The sequence below is a fragment of the Bubalus bubalis genome, chromosome 11, assembly GCF_019923935.1.
Source record: "Bubalus bubalis isolate 160015118507 breed Murrah chromosome 11, NDDB_SH_1, whole genome shotgun sequence".
NCBI classification, from domain to species: Eukaryota; Metazoa; Chordata; class Mammalia; order Artiodactyla; family Bovidae; genus Bubalus; species Bubalus bubalis.
Genome location: NC_059167.1, coordinates 49889167 through 49910467, shown reverse-complemented (window position 1 = coordinate 49910467; position 21301 = coordinate 49889167). Strand labels below are relative to the sequence as shown.

Below are 21301 nucleotides of genomic sequence, written 5' to 3'. Positions count from 1 at the left end.
TCCACATTTCAGAAATAATTTCCCTAAAAATTATTTAATTTGATCACTATCACAACCCATTAGGCAGTATTTTTATTCTCCTCATTTTAGACACAAAATAAACAGGTTAACATACTGTTGTAGGATCACAAATCTGGTAAATGATAAAGCCAACAATGAACCAAACGTTGTGACTTCGAACCCCTCCTCTCTCCAGCATACCACAATGTGACTGTCTCTGTTCTCCACCACCTTAAAGTGAACAAACCATTCTACATAGACCAATAAAAAACAGCACATTAACATATTCTCTCCTATGCCTACTGATGTGCTTCAACAAAATGAAAGCCCAGTCTACTTTAAATAAATAAAAATACAAAATTCACTAGACTGGCACCCTCTCAAATATATCTTTTCATTTTAATGCTTTTAAAAGTCCGTTGTCAAAATTAAATTTTAACAACTTCCATTAAAACCTCTTCTACATGTTTAATAATATTTTAAACTACCCTTGGAATAACTATTTTCTATCTGCTTTTACTTGCCTTTGTAGCTAAATAAACACTAAATCTTTGAAAAGGGGGAAGTGAAAATAAAGAATTTTCTATACTATGAAATAACCATTCTTTTCTATGGCCTCAACTAAATAATACCTGTGAATATTCCAGTATCTTATAACTATCAAATTTTATCTTCTTCCCAAAGCACAAAAGCTGACAACAGCTGAACAACAAGAGAGGACCTCACACAAAAAGAAGAAACTCTCCTAAAGACATTTTAGACTGTAGTTGTTTATATTTAATATTGTGTAATACTAACAAGAAGAGTTTTATTTTATGGAGGCGTTTGATTATCATTTTCTTTTTAACAATAAATAAATCCTGAAGCACTTTCTTCTGAAGATTATCAACTTGGCACCATTTAAGCCTCCAGTTATAAGAACAAATTTTAACGATTTCTAGAGATATTAAATTCCTCCTGACAAACCGTACTCTGGTGTAGATTAGTATCAGTGCAGGTGCAACTACAACTGATCAGTTTGCTACTTCTGAGGGGCAATAAGAAACCACAGGCAAATGTATATCACTGTTGATTTTTCTATTTCCTCTGTAAAATGAACACTTACCAACTTCCTACAAGAATTATGAAGTAAATAGTGAATGGGTAAATATTTATGAAGTACGTTTATTATTATTGATTTTCTTTTAAATAATAATAAGACTCTTCTCATTCCCTGAATCATTCACTGGGCAAAGTCCCACTGCTATATAACTTGTTCAGCAAGTGTCAGTCTCAGTCTGGCAATACTCTATTCACTCTGGCAACACACTGAAGTTTGACAAGAGAGGTTAAATAAATATGAAGGCAAGACAGACCTGAGCTGTATAGCCCGTTCTGTGTTCCCACAACAGGGTACCTCAAACCTCTACAAACTTAATGTCAATTTAATTATTCAATATTATGTAAGGATTCTTCAGACAGTAACACTGGTAATACTACAGGAAACAGGTTTGCAAGGAAACCAGAAAAGTCAGAATAGCCAATGGACCTGACTCTCAAAACAACAGGTATACAAGGACTAGTTTATTACACACGCCCTTCATTGCTACTTTCATAGCTACGTTAAACAATAATAGCACTGAGCCAATGACAGGCTCCTGAGGAAAACTTTATCCACTCATTAGAATCACAATTTGTTTTGAAGATGCCTTTAACGAGTACACTGCAGGAATAAACATCACACTGCTGCTGCTGCTGCTAAGTCGCTTCAGTCGTGTCAGACTCTGTGAGACCCCATAGACGGCAGCCCACCAGGCTTCCTCGTCCCTGGGATTCTCCAGGCAAGAACACTGGAGTGGGTTGCCATTTCCTTCTCCAATGCATGAAAGTGAAAAGTGAAAGTGAAGTCGCTCAGTCATGTCTGACTCTTCCCGACCCCATGGACTGCAGCCCACCAGGCTCCTCCGTCCATTGGACTTTCCAGGGAAGAGTACTGGAGTGGGGTGCCATCGCCTTCTCCGAAACATCACACTACGAACCTTTTAACCAATATAAAAGGAAAGAATAAAACTACCAAAGACTGGTTTTATTGTCTGTCCTCTATGAAACCAAACCTTAGCACCTCCTTTTCTTCATGCATATGGCTTGGTGGGATTTTCTTGTTTGTTCTCACACAGTTAAACTTGGATATGGGCCAGGGTTGAGGCTTTCTCTTGCACACAATCATAGGCAGCTAGTTTTATATACACATGTATATATACGTAACTATTTCTTACCTGGTTTTATAAATATTATATATATAAGAACATTTCTATTAGCACACTGAAAATTTCCATGCAAAATGACCAGGCAAGTATCACTACACTCCTTAGCCCAAAAGATAAAAAGCTTATCCCTACTTAAAATAAAAACTGATTTCCTAAAACAATATATAAGGCAAACATCTCAAAGCACAAAGCTCAGTCCGAAAAGGCTGTATTACAAGAAGAATTTCCTTTTATATTAACAAGTCCACTAAAATTTTTTTTCTGTATTTAAAATAATTCAGTCTCTAGTCTATAGAGTTTTAGTCCAAAAAACAAATTTTTGAGTTGAAAACAACAGTGAAGGAGGGAGGGAGGCTAATTCTCACTCACCCACACACACCCCCGTGCCCACTCACTCCCACATCCACACACACACAAAGGGAGGTCTGTAATACCTTTTCAGAAATCCATGGAGCCAGGTGGGTTTTAGAATTCCGTTTTTCACATTTTAGAAAAGAAAGAGTATATATGCTGTATGTTAACATCATCCCCAGAACCTGGTAATTATACAATAACTAGGAAAACTGTTGTTTTTTAGTCGTGAAGTCGTGTCCAACTCTTTTGTGATCCCATGGACTGTAGCCCACCAGCCAGGTTCCTACGTCCATGGGTTTTCCAGGCAAGAATACTGGAGTGGGTTGCCACTTCCTTCTCCGGGGGATCGTCCCTACCCAAGGATCAAACCTATGTCTTCTGCATTGGCAGGCAGATTCTTTACCACTGAGCAAGCAGGGAAGTTCCAACTAGAAAAATAGGGAATGTCAATGACCTCCCTTCAGAAAAGAGCATATTTGCCACTACAATAGTTTATGCTGAATTTAAAGGGAAAATTTTGACTCAGATCTTTTTGGATGTGAAAATGGCAGATCAGTGATTGTGAACCTTTGGCAGATGAAGGGTGGTCTTGACATATAATAAATAAACCATGTTATCAACTAGAATAAAAAGAACTAGTTGATGGTTAAGTAAGAGATATTTAGGATATTTAATAAAGTCTTTAAATGAATCTATTACTTGCCTAGTTGGAAAAGCATAATCAAGTTGTCTGTAAGTTGTGACCAAGAGATTCAACAAGCAACAACCAACCCCCGCCTTTAACTTTATTCCAAATCAGAACCAACACTGAAAAACATTTTCCAAAGCCTAAGTAGGTCAAAGTCAGTTGGATACAACAGGGTTTCCAAATAGCAAAAACCAGAGAGGACTTCCTCACTCAGGAGAACTAAACAATGTTCATCCCTTGTTTATGAATGCCCATATAAACTCAAATTCTCTAACCTGTGGCCAAATCATGCTTCTGCCATAAATCCAAAGTGAGCCAAGCAAACCTAGTGGCACAGCAAACCTTTCGTTTATTCCCAACAATCTCAACACACACCTCAGGACCAAGAGGCTGATGACTATAATTCCCTCCAAGCAAGGTTCCCCGTGGTACCCTACCACTAACTCACAACTCTTGCTGAGAACAGCAGCACACCTGCTCACTGACTGGCGTTGTGTGATCATATTAAGTTCAATCTGCATTCTCTAATTACCAACGAAGTGGTGGGAGAGTCATCATGAGGTAATCCTGCTCATTTAAAAGCCTCACAATGGCTCACCAGCAAAACCACCAGAAGAAAACAAATCAGCAACTTCTGAGGGAGGCTACTTCCAAAAAGACTTCCTTTGGAGTACTGGAATAATTTCCCAAATTCAGAGTATTCCCTCAGTTCAAATTCATGCACTATCTTAATGTCTGAAACAGATCTGAGAAAATGACATCTTGAGCCATTTTTTTTCATTTGTAATAGCCAAAGATAAGGTATGGTAGTCTTTTGTTTCTTAAGAAAGCTAGTGTTTCTGTCCTGTGCCTTATCTCAAAATGTTATTTTATTTTAAAGGTTTTATCCCTGAATCACTATTCAATGCAATAAAAATTAGTAACCAATCCCTAATCCGTTTTCATTTCTGTGCGATCTTTAAGTCCCCAATCAGCTTATAGTAGCTTGGATGACTCACCATGGTCTTTATAAGAGCACATTTTTAACCTGGAACACGTGAGAGCACATTTTAAACATGGATTAAAAACCAAAGCTCTGTCTGTAAAAACATACATTTTCTTCTTGAGTCACAGATATGCAAAAAAATTATAGGATGATCTGGCTAGAAAAAGAAAACAGAGGTTCAATGACAGTTACATATATTACAGCAAATCTCTCTATGCATTACTTATGAAATAACAATTTCCTCCCTACCAAAACCACTCCCAACCAGTGTAACAATCCTTTTTCAGAGATTTCTGTGGCAACCAGAAAAGATCCAGGACCAATAACAGCCAAAAAAGAAACTCTAAGGCTGGCCTTCTCACAAAAGAAAGGATAGCATAGGACTGCATCCCATTCCACTCCGGCCACTGCTGCTGCTACTGCTGCTAAGTCGCTTCAGTCGTGTCCGACTCTGTGTGACCCCACAGACAGCAGCCCACCAGGCTCCCCCATCCCTGGGATTCTCCAGGCAAGAACACTGGAGTGGGTTAACATTTCCTTCTCCAATGCATGAAAGTGAAAAGTCAAAGTGAAGTCGCTCAGTCGTATCCGACCCTCAGCGACCCCATGGACTGCAGCCTTCCAGGCTCCTCCATCCATGTGATTTTCCAGGCAGGAGTACTGGAGTAGGGTGCCATTGCCTTCGCCTCATTTTTACTCAATGATTAATTAAAACACAATTATATTACAACAAATATGTCTGTGCTAGGGAATACAAAGCAAAATGCATGTGAAGACTTTTAAGATTTCTTCTACTCACGTAAAATGTGCTGCTTCAGGCTATCAGGGAAGTTTATGATCCTTCTCTGCCATTAAGAAGAAACTGAAGAAGCTCTACCCCATAGACTCTTAACATTCTATCCAACCTGTCTCCCAGCTATTCTATCCTCTCAGGTCACATCATTTTTAATTTATTAATTTAATTAGACTACACTTCACTCCAGAAAAGAAAATTTTCAAGCAACTAGAGACAGAATATAGAGAAAACACTTTATCCAAGTGGTGATATTAACATGGAAAAAGTTTTCAATAGGTATACACATTTCTGTACACCATTCTGCATTATACAATATGTAGTCCATAAAATAATAGTATTAAGAAGAAATCAGCTACAAAAATATAAAGGTAAGGTTACTAGGCACCTAATGATAGAGTGCCTGAAGAGCACTTTACATTTTAGAGGATTGCAAAGCCAAGTGGGCCTTAGGAAGCATCACCACAAACAAAGCTAGTGTAGGTGATGGAATTCCAGTTGCACTATTTCAAATCCTAAAAGATGATGCTGTGAAAGTGCTCATTCAATATGGCAGCAAATTTGAAAAACTCAGCAGTGGCCAAAGGACTGGAAAAGGTCAGTTTTAGTTCCAATCCCAAAGAAGGGCAATGCCAAGGAATGTTCAAACTACCACACAATTGCACTCATCTCACACACTAGTAAAGTAATGCTCAAAATTCTCCAAGCCAGGCTTCAACAGTATGTGAGCCGTGAATTTCCAGATGTTCAAGCTGGATTTAGAAAAGGCAGAGAAACCAGAGATCAAATTGCCAACATTTGCTGGATCATGGAAAAAGCAAGAGAATTTCAGAAAAACATCTACTTCTGCTTTATTGATTACACCAAAGCCTTTGACTGCGTAGATCACAACAACTTGTGAAAATTTCTTCAAGAGATGGGAATACCAGACCACCTGATCTGCCTCCTGAGAAATCTATATGCAGGTCAGGAAGCAACAGTTAGAACTGGACATGGAACAATGACTGGTTCCAAATCAGGAATGGAGTATGTCAAGGCTGCATATTGTCACCCTGCTTATTTAACTGATACGCAGAATACATCATGTGAAATCCCAGGCTGGATAAGCACAAGCTGGACTAAGATTGCCGGGAGAAATATCAATAACCTCAGAAATGCAGATGACACCATCCTTATGGCAGAAAGTGAAGAGGAACTCAAGAGCCTCTTGATGAAAGTAAAAAAGGAGAGTGAAAAAGCTGGCTTAAAATTCAACATTCAAAAAACTAAGATCATGGCATCCAGTCCCATCACTGCATGGCAAACAGATGGGGAAACAATGGAAACAGTGACGACTTTATTTTCTTGGGCTCCAAAATCACTGCAGCCATGAAATGAAAAAGACACTTGCTCCCTGGAAGAAAAGCTATGACCAACCTGGACAGCATACTAAAATTCAGCACATTACTTTGCCAACAAAGGTCCATCTAGTCAGGCTATGGTTTTTCCTGTGGTCAGGTATGGATGGGACAGTTGGACCATAAAGAAAGCTGAGCACCAAAGAATTAATGCTTTTGAACTGCGGTGTTAGAGAAGACTCTTGAGAGTCCCTTGGACTGCAAGGAGATCCAACCAGTCCATTCTAAAGGAAATCAGTCCTGAATATTCATTTGAAGGACCGATGCTGAAGCTGAAACTCCAATACTTTGGCCACCTGATGCGAAGAACTGACTCACTGGAAAAGACCCTGATGCTGGGAAAGACTGAAGGTGGGAGGAGTAGGTGATGACAGAGGATGAGATGGTTGGATGGCATCACCAACTCGATGAACATGAGTTTTAGCAAGTTGGTGATGGACAGGGAAGCCTCTCATGCTGCAGTCCATGGCATCGCAAAGAGTTGGACCCAATTGAGCGACTAAACTGAAATGAATGACCTTTCAAAACTATTCTTCTGCCTGATATCTTTTTAGAATTTTAACAACATGTACAATTTTATGGCACTAAAAAGCAACTTTGACATGCTGTCCTTGATGGGCATTTCTTCACACTATCTACCACCATAAATATCGCATTTTACCCAAAGCAAAATGAGGTAATGCCTATAAACAGCCTAGCATAGTACCTAGCATATGTTAGCATACCTAAGAGCTCAATAAACATTGGCTATACAACTGGTTATAATTATTGCTATTAATTAATAATATTACATTAGTATTATTTAAGAGGGTACTGTAACAATGGCAGCTACTATTTTTGAAGCTGCATAGTATAGTAAGGCAGTGGCACCCCACTCCAGTACTCTTGCCTGGAAAATCCCATGGATGGAAGAGCCTGGTAGGCTGCAGTCCATGGGGTCGCTAAGAGTCGGGCACGACTGAGCGACTTCACTTTGACTTTTCACTTTCATGCATTGGAGAAGGAAATGGCAACCCACTCCAGTGTTCTTGCCTGGAGAATCCCAGGGATGGGGGAGCCTGATGGGCTGCCGTCTATGGAGTCGCAGAGATCGGGCACAACTGAAGCGACTTAGCAGCAGTAGCAACAGCAGCGTAGTAAGCAATATACAGAGATCTTATTTGATCCTCATATGGATTCTGAAGGTAAGCATTATCATTCACTCTTCACAAAGGAAAAAAGTATGCTCAGATCATTTAAATGACTTTTCCAGGGCCCAGCTAATAAGTTCCAATCCAGTCATCTGGCTCCTGAGACCAATTCTTCCCACTATACTCCACTGCCTCTTTTATAAAATGCCAAGAATTCAAGGGCTCTCTCACATTTTCTACATTAAATATAATCATGCCAACTCACTCCACTCCCTTCACCATCAGAGGAAAAAAGTGAAGAACTTTACACAATTTGAAAGATGGAATGCACAGAGTAACACTTGGATGCTTTTGTATCCAAAAGTAACAAAAAACAGAGAGAGAACAAACAGTAGATGTATCAGAAATGTATAGAATCCAACTAGATTCCACTCCATTTCAACAAGCATAGCTCAGAGAATGACAAGAATTCCCTCCAGTCACCACACAATCAAATTATATACAAATACAAATCTGCACCAAATGTCATCAAACACTCCATCTATAAAGTAATAAATAATCAACCAAAGTAACTAATTTTATATATTTAACTCCACCATTAACATCAATCCTTGACCTTTCCCTAGGGTACACATTCACTCACTTAGCTTTACTTGTGGGAACAAAACCCCAAATCTCCACCCCCTAGCCAAAGTAAACTGAAGTGTAGATAAAAATGTATGGATGTACAAAAAGGTATTCACTATCATATTTTTTATAATACCAAGAAGCAAATCAACAGACTCTCTAAGCATCAAGCAATATGAGCCACTAACAATTCACTTCACCACGGTTCACTATGTGCCAGATACTGTTCCTAGAGCTTTACTTCTATCAACTCAGTTAACACTCATAACAACTCATGAGGCTTTTACAGGTTAAGAAACAGAAGCATAAAAAGGGTAAGAAACATACCCAAGATCACCAGCTCATAAACAGCAATGGTTAGATTTGAACCCATGCAGTCTATAAACATGAGCTCCTCTAGGAGCACAGGAGCTGTCATCAATAAAAATCAGTTTCTCTTTTCCTGAATTGTACATACACAGGCCCTTGAAGCAAGCCTCCCATTTCCAGGTCTCTGTTAATGAGAAGGAAGACATTTGGGAGGACAGGTCTTCTCTTCTCTAACTCATTTTTTGTATCTCCTTTAAAGTCAACTCTAAATTCAACACTTCTGATTTATCTTTAAACCAGTCCCCTCATTCCTCAACACATCCTTATTCTTATGGACTCAATATAACCTACACTGATGTGCAACTGTTGACATTTTTTGTTACAGATATTTATCTGCCTCATATTTTTATGCCTTATCTATCTAGATAATGAAATGCCTCCCCCTTTTCTCTATATCCTTCTCCATTTGCCACCTTCCCAAAAGCTAGGAGAATACCCAGATGTGCAAATACTAAAATAAATATGGGTTTAATTGATAAATCTATGATAAATGTGGCTCAACTATTTAACAAAGCAGAAAGTCTTTCTAACTGATATAGTTAAATGTCCATCTTCTTTTCATTTTATTCTATAAGCACAAAAGCATTAGATTCAAATTTCAACATTCCTTTCCAAAACACCATATTCAAGCAATACCCAAAAGCAGTCCTATTAAAGGAAATTTTTTTTTTTAATTATCCCACACACTGTCCAGAAACTACTTTTTTTTCCAGGAGACTTTTTCTGATAGTGTTATTTTACTTTTTTGTGGAAAGTCATTCCAGTCTTTGACAACACTAGGCAGACAATGAAATTCCACATATGATTATCAATTGTTCAAGAACAAAAAAGACTATTTGGCTTTAATAAGAAATTACTGGGATTTCCCTGATGGTCCAGTGGTTAACAATCTGCCTTGCAATGCAGAGGACCCAGGTTCAATCCCTTGTCTGGGAACTAACCAGAGAGCAGCTAAGCCTATGAGCCACAACTACTGAGCCAGAGTGCTCTGAAGCCCATGTACCACAACTAGAGTCCGTGCACCACAACGAAGGAAGACCCTACTTGCTGCAACTGAGACCCAATGCCCAAATAAATAAATACTTTTAAAAATGATTTAAAAAAAGAAAAAGAATATACATATAAAAAAAGAAATTACTGTATATAGCCCCATTAAATATAAAATGTGAAAATGAAAACAATTGTGTTCAAATTTAAAGTTGAGTATCTTCATCTTTGGGCTTCCCTGGTGACTCAGTGGTAAAGAACCCACCTGCTAATGCAGAAGACACAGATTTGCTCCCCAGGTTGGCTCCCTGGGTTGGGAAGATTCCCTGGAGAAGAAAATGGCAACCCACTCCAATATTCTTGCCTGGGAAATCACATGGATAGAGAAGCCTGGTAGGCTACAGTCCATGGGATCGCAGAAGAGTCAGACACGACTTAGTGACTAAATAACAACAGCAATCTTCATCTTTTTTACAACAGCAATAGCAATAACAATAAATAACAATACCAATTTTCCTATCCAAGAGAATGATTTTAAAACTCAAATAAAAACACAAACCAAAAGATAGCATAAAAGAAAGTTGAATCTGTATTTAAACTGTTAATGAAAACAGAAATAATAATTAATCAAAAGTATGGCTCACTGTAAAACCAAGCCTCTAAAATACTGTGACCTAATCAAACTGCTTTTCAAATCCATTATAAGCCATGACTACTTAAAATAACTCTATAGGAACTACTCCTAAAAACACACAATACTCATGGTTATAATCTTGTATCTAATTTTTCTGTTTTCTAAGATTATATTCTCATATACAGATTCTCTAAAAAAACTCCTTTACTACTTAACTTTTACTTTAAATAAGCTGCTTAACAATAGACTATATTTATCCTAAAATATTGTATTTTTCTTCATATGCCTGTTGACTCTGCAGTAACTTTAACTGATCATTACAGCTTGCCAGAAGCAAATGTCTAACATGGCTCAGTTATCCAAATAGCAGTATTAAATTTGAGTAAGTCTGTATTACTACACACTGTAGTCAACAAATTTCAATATTGATAGGTACACAATATGAAACATACCCTACTCATAAGTTTATAATACCTTAAGTGAAAAACCCAAACCTAGTTTTGCCTTTATTTAAAATTACCATTCCTACTTATATTTACAATTCAGTTAAAAAATACATTGGTAAAACTTTGGTGCTCTCTTTTTTGATATCTTGAATAATGCTGTGGCAATCTGTGAGTAAGTATTGACTAATTTTTCCCTTTTTTTCTTTTCAAATTACTTTAAAAATAGATAAAGCTACATTAGGGAAACATCAGGACATCAGGAATCTTTGTGATGATGAAACTGCTCTTATATCTTGACTTTATCACTGTCAGAAACCTAGCTGTGATGTTGTACCACAGTTTTACAGGATGTTACCACTGTGAGAAGCACGGTAGAGTGCAAGTGGGATCTCTGTATTGTTTCTTACAACTGCGTATGAATCTACAATTATCTCAAAACAAAAGTTTAATTTAAAAAACTGAGGAGAAATTTAATGAGAATTCATTTTTCTGCCCCTATTATCGATGTTTTCAAAAAATCTCTATGTACATATGAAAATACCCCCAAAAAATGAAATCCTGCATCCCTTTTAAAAATTAAGAGCTAGAAAAATAGTTATAATTCTTTCCAAAAATCCTCAGCAAGAAGAAATTTATAGTGTTACAAAAGTCTGATTTGAACAAAGAAAAGTGAAAGCTTTACTTGCTAGCTAAAATAACTATAGAAATATAAGAGACAAACTCAATATGTATAGGTTGCTTACAAAACAAATGTATCCCACTTCCTTTGGACACCTCTTATGACTTGGATTCAAAAACTAACAAAGGAAATCTTTCAGCTATCATGTAAATATTTAAACCACTAAAATCTAAGCCCAATATCACAATTTAGTTCTACACACTCAAGACCTAAAGTTGGAGGGGAGAGTTGATTTAAACACCGAACTATTTCCACTTTGTCAATCCTTTCAACAAGCTTTCCTCTAACAGGACCATGTTGTCCTATAAAGTGCCTTACCTTTGACTCTTAAAGAAAGAAGCCCCTCTCTCAAGGTCACCATAAGAATACCTCAGAGATGCTACACTATTAAGTGGACAAGTTCGGTCTTATTATAATGCAAAGAAAATTAACACCCTTGCTGAAAAAATAAAAATTATGACTAATTTTTATTGCCATATTTTTTGACATATTACTTATTGTCAAGGCAAATAAGTAATATAAAATATACATTAACTTTTTCCACGGTGACTTTTGATAGTGTCAGCTATCATACAAGTTATATTTTCCATTCAGAATAAGATTTTAAAATAACATCACATACTATAGCATTTATAGTGAAATTAAGTCAGCATCAAAAAGGTCAATCAATAAGGGAAATTATACTACACACTTACAGTTTTCATGAGGCAAAGCCTTGGGATTTTACAAATGTTATTTCAAAAACAAGGTAATTAGTCTTTAAGTCATGTCTTCAGAAGGAAAGTCAGATCTTTAGCTCCTTATACATTGCAAATAATCAGTCACTAGGATGCATTACATATCCTTTGACATCAGGACAGAAGATTATTAAAGTGTCAATAAAATACATAAATAAAACAATACTGTCATACCAATTTCTTTTAAACATTTCCTTTAAGATAAGAAACGGCTATAAGGCCATATCTACCAGTATACTTTCACATAAAATAATTGCTTTGCAATTTCCCCTTCCCCCAAAGCTAAATCCATTCAAAATTACTAAAGGTCACAGCTTTTTTTAATTATAATTTTTTCCTGAAATTTAAAAAAAAACACAGAAAAATATTTGTTTTCAATGGATACAAAACCTAACAGTTTTAAAACTTAAAATTTCCTGCTCCAAAGAAACAAATACTATGAACACTTCTACAATGTAGAAAAATAATTTTTTCTTTATATAATGCATGCTACAAAAAGGACCCACAACTGCTCCAGTCCATGCTAGTAATACACATCAAGTCACCATACTTTTTAATTTTAAAAAGTAAAAAAAATACATAGTGGACATTATTCCAAAAACAGAAAAGTATTTCTAATAGCAAATTTCTGAAGCTCATGTCCCTGATATCAATGTCTGTTACATATATTTTCTACAATTCAAGCCAATCTGAAACAGCAATATCATTTTTAATGAAATATACTAAGCATCTACTACATAGTCAACAAAGTTAGTTTCAAAGTTCTTGAGTATATCAACTGCAAAAATTGATAGGTACTCAAAACAGTAGTAAAGAAAGAGAAAACAGGCTTCTTCTATATTAACAAATAATTTTCTCTCCCCAACCCAAAAAAACAAAGACTTTCCAAGCAATTACCAATAAACAGACAGAGGTGGGAGAAGAGCTGAGGTTTGGCTGACATTTTATGATATTCTTTTGATTAAGAATAATATTAGTCTTTAGAATATTTAAAATCCAAAACATTTTTATTTTACTTGAGATGTAAAACATTCTATATTTTCCCTTTAAGTTGTAATTTCATAATTAAAAATGAATTCTAGTAAATTCAAGTAGTGTGTGATTTTTAAATAGAAACTTTTTTTAATGTAAAGTGGTATAAAGGGTTAAACTGGTTATGAAATTAACCATTTCTGATGTTTTGCTTTCACATTTAAGAAATCAACTATCATTTTATTAGGGGAAAGAAAAAAGCAACAGTCAAAAAGAAATATACTGAGTTTCAGCCTACAGATTTGACAGCTGGTTTTCTTAGGATGATGCTGTCTTGGCTTTCGTTATTTTTTTCTCATCTCTGAGCACTAGGAATAATCTAAGTTAAACAGAAAATTATAGCTTTTCTACACTAGGATGAACCCTGCTTCTGAAACATTTATTTTCTTAAATCATGAGTATAAAGAGGAAAATGCATTCTTAAGAAATACGGGATAAATGTTAATAATGGAGCAGAGTAGTTATAAATATACAGGAGATAAATTTAAAGAGCAAAGCACTACCGTAAGAGTAGGAATTTAACTTATTCTCAATGTTATCCTACTGTAATGGGAATGTAGGACAGAATTCAGTCATCTGTGTTATTTGAAAGTAAATCTAACTTTCTATTCATTTATTTGCAACATTTTAAATAACTGTCTACAAAACTGTTAATTTCCTGCAGACTTCCAAAGGAATAGCCATCTTTTCAAATAAGTCTTACTAATTACTGCTTGACTCAATTTCAGTTTTCATACGCCTATTTTAAGTAATATTATTTTACCAAGTCTTTATTTCCAAAGGTTTAATAATGCTAAAGTCTTTATTTCCAAAGGTTTAATAATGCTAAAGTCTTTATTTCCAAAGGTTTAATAATGCTAAAGTTTTTATTTCCAAAGGTTTAATAATGCTAAAGGGCTAAAACTTAGGAAAATTTTAAAATACACACACACATATATATATATAAACAAAAAAACAACACACATAGACCAAAGAGCATTTTCTTCTTGTACTTTTCTAAATACAGAAGCATGACACAATCCCCTGTACTCTAACAAGATGATTTTCAACTTAAAAATTCAGAGAAAAGAAAAAATTTTTAATTCACATTGAAATTCTCAAAGAAATGTCAATGGATCCTTAGAGCTACAGCCCACATTTGGGGCTTGTTGTTTTTGTTGATAGTTTTAACTAGATGCTAAAGAATGGCATAAAGAAAAATACTAAAATACTTAATATTTTTCTACATAAACGTATCATAACACCAACATATGAGTTTGTGATTTTAGACATGATCTTACCTGATCCGCTGAACTGACTGCTGCCCAGTGTCGTTGGTCTGGTTTTCCCACTATTAACAGGTGGGGAAAACATCTGCAAAATAACCCAAACGTTTCTATTAGTCCTGAAATTCTGCTAGACTCCTTGCAAACAGAAGTTCATCAAGCGTTATCAATTAGTTACTGTATTTCAGAGAGAAGTTAAAAATGGAGATACACATTCAGATCCAGAGAGGCAAACACACTTGGTGATACTATTTCCTCACACTATTTGGAAATACTGGCTATTTTCTGTTCTGAAAATTCAGTCACTTGTATGAGAGATTCTAAGATTATTAAATTTAAATGGTAAGTTTTGGTCAATGATCTTCATTTTGTAAAAGCAGTTAATAAACGAATTCAACCCATTAGAAATAACGGCAATAGGCTCTTTGATTTCAGGTGATATTTTTCCCTATGTTAAAAAAATTTCAAACATATATATATATACACACATACACTTCTTATAATATGTATACATTTACACACACATACACGTGTAAAGTCCATATACATTTATCTTAGGAGGGTTCAATCCAAAAGGCTGGAAATTTTAGTCCTTGACTAGCTTCTTGTAACTGACATCGTTCAGGTACCATAAACTATACCACATCTTGGGAAAGGAAATGGTTAGGAGTGTTGAAGAAAAAAACAATTTTCTTTTTTCATATGAAGTTCAAAATCCCTAATAACCATCAGGGTCAGAGGGTGACTCAACCAAAGCTCAAGATTAAGTTGTTCTCCTTTTCACTGGTTAAATCAAGTGACCCCTCTGGCATTAAAGTTTTAAATCTGCAAGTCTAGACATTACATCAAAGTTCAGGTGTCCAACTTGGGGGAGCTGGACTCCAGCCCTGAAAACTACTGCTCAAAGCAGATGGAGTTCACGCTGCTTAGTCTCCACGTCGCTCTCCCCCTTTTCTTTTTCTGTAAACCTCAGCAGAACCCCAAGATGCCGCGGAAAGCTCTCATACCGCACTGAAGTCCAGCAGGTCGCTCAGCTCCTTGTCGGTCCCTATAGCGGCCATGCGCTGCTGCTGGGGATTCATCTTCGGCCACTTTTAACAGGTCCTAAGGCAGAGAAAAAAGGCTGTGCTAAGAGACAAGCCAGAGACCGCCGAGGCCCAAAGTGTGTTCGGGGATGGAGAGGGGCGTAGAGGAAGAGGAAAAGCGCCAGGCTGACTTCCAATACCCTCCTCGTTCCCCACCGCCGCGCGGGCAGGGGGCAAGAGAGCCGGGCGCCCGCACGGGTGCGTGAATCCACGCGTTTCCCGGCCCGGCCCGGGAGCGAGGCGGGGGCTCCCGCAACTCGCCACCTCTCCCGCAAGTTTCCGAGCCCGTCCTGCCTCCTCCCCGGCGCCCCCTACCCCGCGCCGCCGCCGCCGGGTGCCCAACGCGCGGGGCCAGGCCGGGGCGGGGGTCTCGAGGGGCGGGGTGAGGGCCGATTGGGCATCCAGCGAGCGGAACGGCGGCGAGGGGAGTAGCGAAGTGACTCACTGGCTCTGCAACAATAGAACTGACAAGTTGCAGGGAACGCGCCGCTCTCAGGCCCGCGTCTGTTGCCGCCGCCTCCCGGACGTCCCCCGCGGGCCCCGGGGGTCGGAAAGCATCCCCCGCGCGTCCCAGAAGCGTTTTTAAAAAGAAAACAGAAACACCGACAACTAGTCCCGCTCTCGCCCGGCGTCCTCCTCCCCCGGTTCGGCCTCCTCCCACTTTTGCTGCCCTGCCTGCGGACGGCCGACCCCGGAGCTGCTTAACAATGAGCCTGGCTCGGTAGCCGAAGAGCCCGCTCTCCCGCGCGCCCGGGAGCCCCTGCCGAGCGGTGAGCCGGGCGCGCAGGCCGAGCGCGCCGCCCGCGGGCCTGCCCGTCCGCGACTCTCGCCTCCACCCCCACTCTGCTCCCCAACTTGGAGGGGACCCCGGGTTCGCTTCTGTACAAAGGGGTGCGGAGTTGGGGCGCGGGCCAGCGGCGCCTCTGCTCCGGCCGGGACACGGCGGCGCCCCGCAGCCCCCAGCCTCGCCACGGCGTCCCCCTCCCGTTCGCCGGCCCGCAATTACCTGCCGCCCCGTCTCCGCATCCAACCTCCTCGATTAAAGTTCACTTTGGCCGGGAGAGCTGGCTCGGGCTTCCCCTTGCACCGCCCGGCGGTTCAGCTCACTTTGCCCCGCGCGAGCTCTCGGATCCGGGCCGGGGAGGCGGCTTTCGGGCCTGGCCGCCCCTTCCTCCCGGGGCGGGCTGGCGGTCCCCCCGAATAGAACTTGTGGGTCTCCTCAGGCGGACATTTTTTTCGCTGAGGCAGCCTCAGCACCGCGCTCGGCTCGGCTCCGGATCCCTCCGCGCCGGGAAGAGCCCCGGGTTAACCCCTTCGTCCCCGTCCCGCTCCCGCCGCCTGCGCCGAGGAAGTGGGGCCAGCGGAGGGGGCGGGGAGGAGCCGACGGGAACGGGGAGGGGCCGCCGCACGGCTGGCGGACAAAGCCGGCGGTGGGGTGAGGCGGACCGGAGCGGGTGGGGAGGGGCGGGAGGCACGCGCAGGCACCCCGTGAGGCAGGGCCGGGCCGCCTGCGAGGAAGCCTGGTCGGGCCCTCGGGAGATGGGCGGCAGCCGCCGTGGCGCCTCCCCCAGCCCGTTCTGCTCTGGCCTCTCTTCCCGAAGCCGAGCGGCGGAGACGCAACAGCGGGTGCATCTGGATCTGCCGCCGAGGCCACCTAGCCCGAGGCCGCAAGAATCCTGAAAGGCTTTCCGGAGCAAGCCGCGCTGGACGCCGGACGCCACACTTGGCTTGGCCCGGAGGCTCCGGCCCCAGTAGGCTGCGCAGGGCTCGCCGCGGAAGACGAGTGCGTGGGGAAGAGAGACCGGCCACCTTGGCGGGCTCTTGGAGTAGGTACGGGTGGTCAAATTCACTGGTGGGCGGAATGCAGAAGAGGCAAGACCTCCCTCAAACCACACAAAGCAACGTGGGGTTCAGGTTTCCAAACACTCCACTCACTCAAGCTTCCACGTCTGCAGTCCTCTCTTGTTATCCGATTTCCAATCAAGACTACCGCATCGCACCGCAAGAAGAGTTTTTGTAATGGATCAAGCCAGTCCCTTCGTTTTAGAGACGGCCCAGGTAGGTTCTGTCGCACAGCCGCAGTCTTGGCGCAAGTACTGAACTTGGCCTGAAGAACCCCGAACGGAATAGAAAGACGACAAAAATAATTAAACCTCAATTTCTCTCCGGATATCAAAGTAAGGTTTTCTCCAATATCAGCCAGGGTTTGACTCTTTGGGGTCAGTGAATGTAGTAAAGACCATTAAGGCCCCGGCAAAAGAAACAGTGAGGAAAGAAGACATAGCCAGAGTAACACTGAAAAAGGCAGCCTACACCATGAAGGCAAGAAGGAGCCTTTGGAGGCCAGATTTGCATGGAAACAAGAAGATAGACTTAGTTGCAGATATGCGATTACTATACATTATTACAAATAGAGCTGTCCAGCGGAAGAAGGCAGTTGTAACTTGAGGGTAAAGGTTTCCATGACGTCATCTGCCACACTCGGTATTTGTGCCAGATTCTGTAGCCTCCCCTGTATCTGCTCCCCCTTACCTGGGTAAACAGCCATCCTGCTGCTTAGCATCACATCCCTGGCCTAGCTGTCTACTATAGAATGTGGTTCCAGTGTAAGCAAATTAGCAAAATTCCAACCTAAATAACTTAGCATAGTTCCATTCCCTGCTGCAGTTACTTGTTGGCAATGTGCATGGCACAATTTGGGCCAACTCTGGGGGCTTCGGGGAGAGTTTTTGTTTCATATTCCAAGAGAGCTTCAAAGACAACCTCCTGTTTCTGCGTGTGCTCAAGAAATCCAGGAGCATTTAAAAGCAACCCCAAAATGTGAAAATATCACCAGCATATTTTATGGGAAGAAAAACCAAGGAACTCCTGGACTTTGGACTGCCATCTTCCAACCAGGAGGTCCTGCCAGGTGAAAATAAAGTAGACGTGGAGAAAGCATAAACAGAAAAAGATACCCTTCGGTGATGTTTTTGAGTCTCTGATCACAGCTTCTGAACCCAGGTCTACCGTCATTGATGGAACCGACAGGGTTAGAGTACTCTGCTGTTTGTAATCTAATGTGTTCTAAGCGATGTAAGTCCCAGTGGCCATTTTTTGTAGCAAAGCCCCAAACATCAAGAAGAGAAGTCTAATGAGAACTGTTAGGCCTCATTCCATCAGAAATAGTCTCAGTGGTAAAACTGAAATGCAATCTTCAGGAGAGGAGAAAGCATGTAATCTCATTCAAGGATTTATGCTATTTTCAAGAGAAAAGAAGAGCCAGTTTCTTCTCATCCTTCTCATACAACTAATTTAGAAGAAGAAATCACCGCTCAAACCCTCAGTCATGGAGGTTCCCTCACTCCTTTGAGGGACAGACTGGTAAAGCTTTTCATAGCTATTATGACCCATATTGTTAAACAGTTTATTTTCCTCAGTAGATTAAACACTCCTTAAAGGATGGGGCTGCCATACATCTGTCTGTAGTGTGCACCTAACATAGGGCCAGGTGTATAGTACACACTCAAAAAAGGGAGGCTGGAATTAAATCTGTCAAGTATTTGACATTAAACATGAATTTATTCTTCATTCTGTAGTACAGTGTTTTCATGTATCATTTTTACTAGGGGAATGTGTTTCCCACAAACAGATTTTCTATAATCTACAATACATATATGGAAGACAAAAAATATTTTTAAAAACTGGAGGTTTGTTATTTGTAAGTCATTTCTGAGCTCTTGCCAACCTTGCCAGATACAGCCAGAAGACTTTATTTAAAAGCTGAGAGAAACAGCCAGTAACACCTATTCAGTGGTAATTAATAGTACTGTTTCTATAGTGTAAGCTAATCAGCCTCGATAAATAAACATTGAAATATATTTAATGAACACTTCTTATATGCACGGCATGGTACTAAATGCTGTTTAGGAACAGAAAGTATCAAACCCCCTGTCCTCAAGAAGGATATAATCTCATAGATTTTAGTTTACCACTCATTGACCTTAACTGGCAGACACAGAAATTCTTGTTGGCATAGTTTCAGTCTCTTCTTTCTAAGAGCCCCCCAAATCTACACTCATACACCCAATTTCATCAGGGAGATCTTTATTGCCCAAAGAAACTTTTCAGTCAAAAGGAAAAGCAGCCAAAACAATGGGCTTTGCTCCCTTGGGAGAAAGACTTGACGTTGACCTCTTATTCAGAAGGCAAGAATTCTAGAAAGCTCAGAGAAGGAGAGAGAATAGAGCCAATCAAGTCAAGTGGTAGGTTGCTATCTAGATGGAATGACTGGCCTGCTAACATTTTCCCCTTAGAACCAAGGGTGATGACCAGTAGACTCCCTTGTAGCTGCCTGCGCTATAGAAGAGCAGCCAGGAGTTGGTGCTTTATTTTCCACAGCTGTCTCCTTGGGAGTGAAAGAAACAACATCATGTAACAATTAATTTAATAAGTATTACCTTCAGTTCATGGCACTCCCATCAAAGATGGATTAAAAGCCAAGATTTTCCATTTTTATCCTAAGCCAGATTCTACTAGTCATCAACAATCCACTCTTATTCTCTTCTATCAGCCAGCAAAAATCCCTCAGCTTTGAGGAATTTCCTAGTACAGATTTCACCTTTCCTCTCTGGTCATAGCTAAAAGGAGTTCTCTACTCCTTGATAGTGTCATTTATTATTTAAGACATTAAATGCCTGTACTGAAAACTTATTCTCTGCAGAAGGTGAAACTGGAGATCTCTAGAGGCTAGGGGGATTAAGTGAACATTTGGATATTAGACGCTGAGGCTCCTAAATGTTTTTACCAACTCAGTTCCCAGATTCCAGCAGCCAGACCTTCAACTTCCAAGGAAGAGATTAGAAGGTCCATCTGTGTGGAACCTGATTAACCTCTTTCCAAGAGGAAAGACCTGAAGATATTGACATGGGAGGTTCCCACCTATTGGCCCAAACAAATCACACTATAGGGACCTTTATAGCTGACAACCTCTTACCAGTCATTCAGAGTTTCCAATCAGCATTTTATTGTCCTGTTTTTAAATATTATGGACAACCAAGGATCATCAGACATTTGAGGTAAGGCTCTGTCATGTGAGACATTTAGATCATTTAGAATTGAAAACCAGAGAGTATAAGTGGGGAAAAAATTGGTAAAAGCTTTGGAAGAGAAAATTAAGGAAATTTCTTAGAAAGTAGAGAGGACCAGTACAAAATCCAAATAATAATGGCTCCAAAAACAGAGATAAGAAGGGGAAATGATGAAAGTCATCAGTGAAATAATCTAAGAAAAATCCCCAGAACTGAAGTACATGAGTTACCAAATTATATGAGTTCACCAAGTGCCCACCAAAATGGATAAAAATAGATCTATACCAAAGCATGTCATCAGGAGATTTGAGCATACAGCAGACAAAGATAAGACCTTCAAGCTTCCAAAGAGAACACAAAACAGGGCATCCATCAGTCAACAACACTAGAAGTTAGAGAGCACTGGATCAAAGCCTTCAAACATTCTGAAGAGAAAAACACTGAAGTAATGATTTGGAAGTATTTTTTAAAATAACTGTATATGTAATATCATTTTAAAAGCAAATATTACTTTTTTCTGGTCAATGTTACTTTATCAATGTGATTAATTCCATATGACTTACAGATAGAGATACACCCAACTGAGTCCCAGATAGAACACACGGTGGCATCACCTGCAAATACACATACAGTTCTTGTTCTCTATTTTCTCGACATCACCGAAGAATTTTTAAAATATTATTAAATTCTGGCAAGAAAATAATCCTCTTAATTATTATATTCTCTTTTGACTAGTCAAATTTAGCATCATATTTCTTGTAGTTCAATCTCAATTATT

General features: G+C 39.9%; 1 protein-coding gene across 6 annotated transcripts in view; it reads right to left on the bottom strand.

Moving 5' to 3' along the window:
* Positions 1-16698, bottom strand: part of TCF12 (transcription factor 12) — a 392641-nt gene extending 375943 nt beyond the window's left edge. The window contains exons 1-3 of one of the 6 annotated variants that reach the window (XM_025295665.3): positions 16461-16698; positions 15377-15473; positions 14385-14457 (exon numbers count right to left, since the gene is read on the bottom strand). In XM_025295665.3, coding sequence (XP_025151450.1) covers positions 14385-14457; positions 15377-15451 — 148 coding nt within the window. In that variant the 5' untranslated portion in view covers positions 15452-15473; positions 16461-16698. Of the gene's footprint in view, positions 1-14384; positions 14458-15376; positions 15474-15899; positions 16023-16460 lie in introns of those variants that run through there. The other 5 variants (XM_025295667.3, XM_025295663.3, XM_025295666.3 and 2 more) reach the window with 5 other exon arrangements.
* Between the last annotated feature and the right edge of the window lie 4603 nt (positions 16699-21301).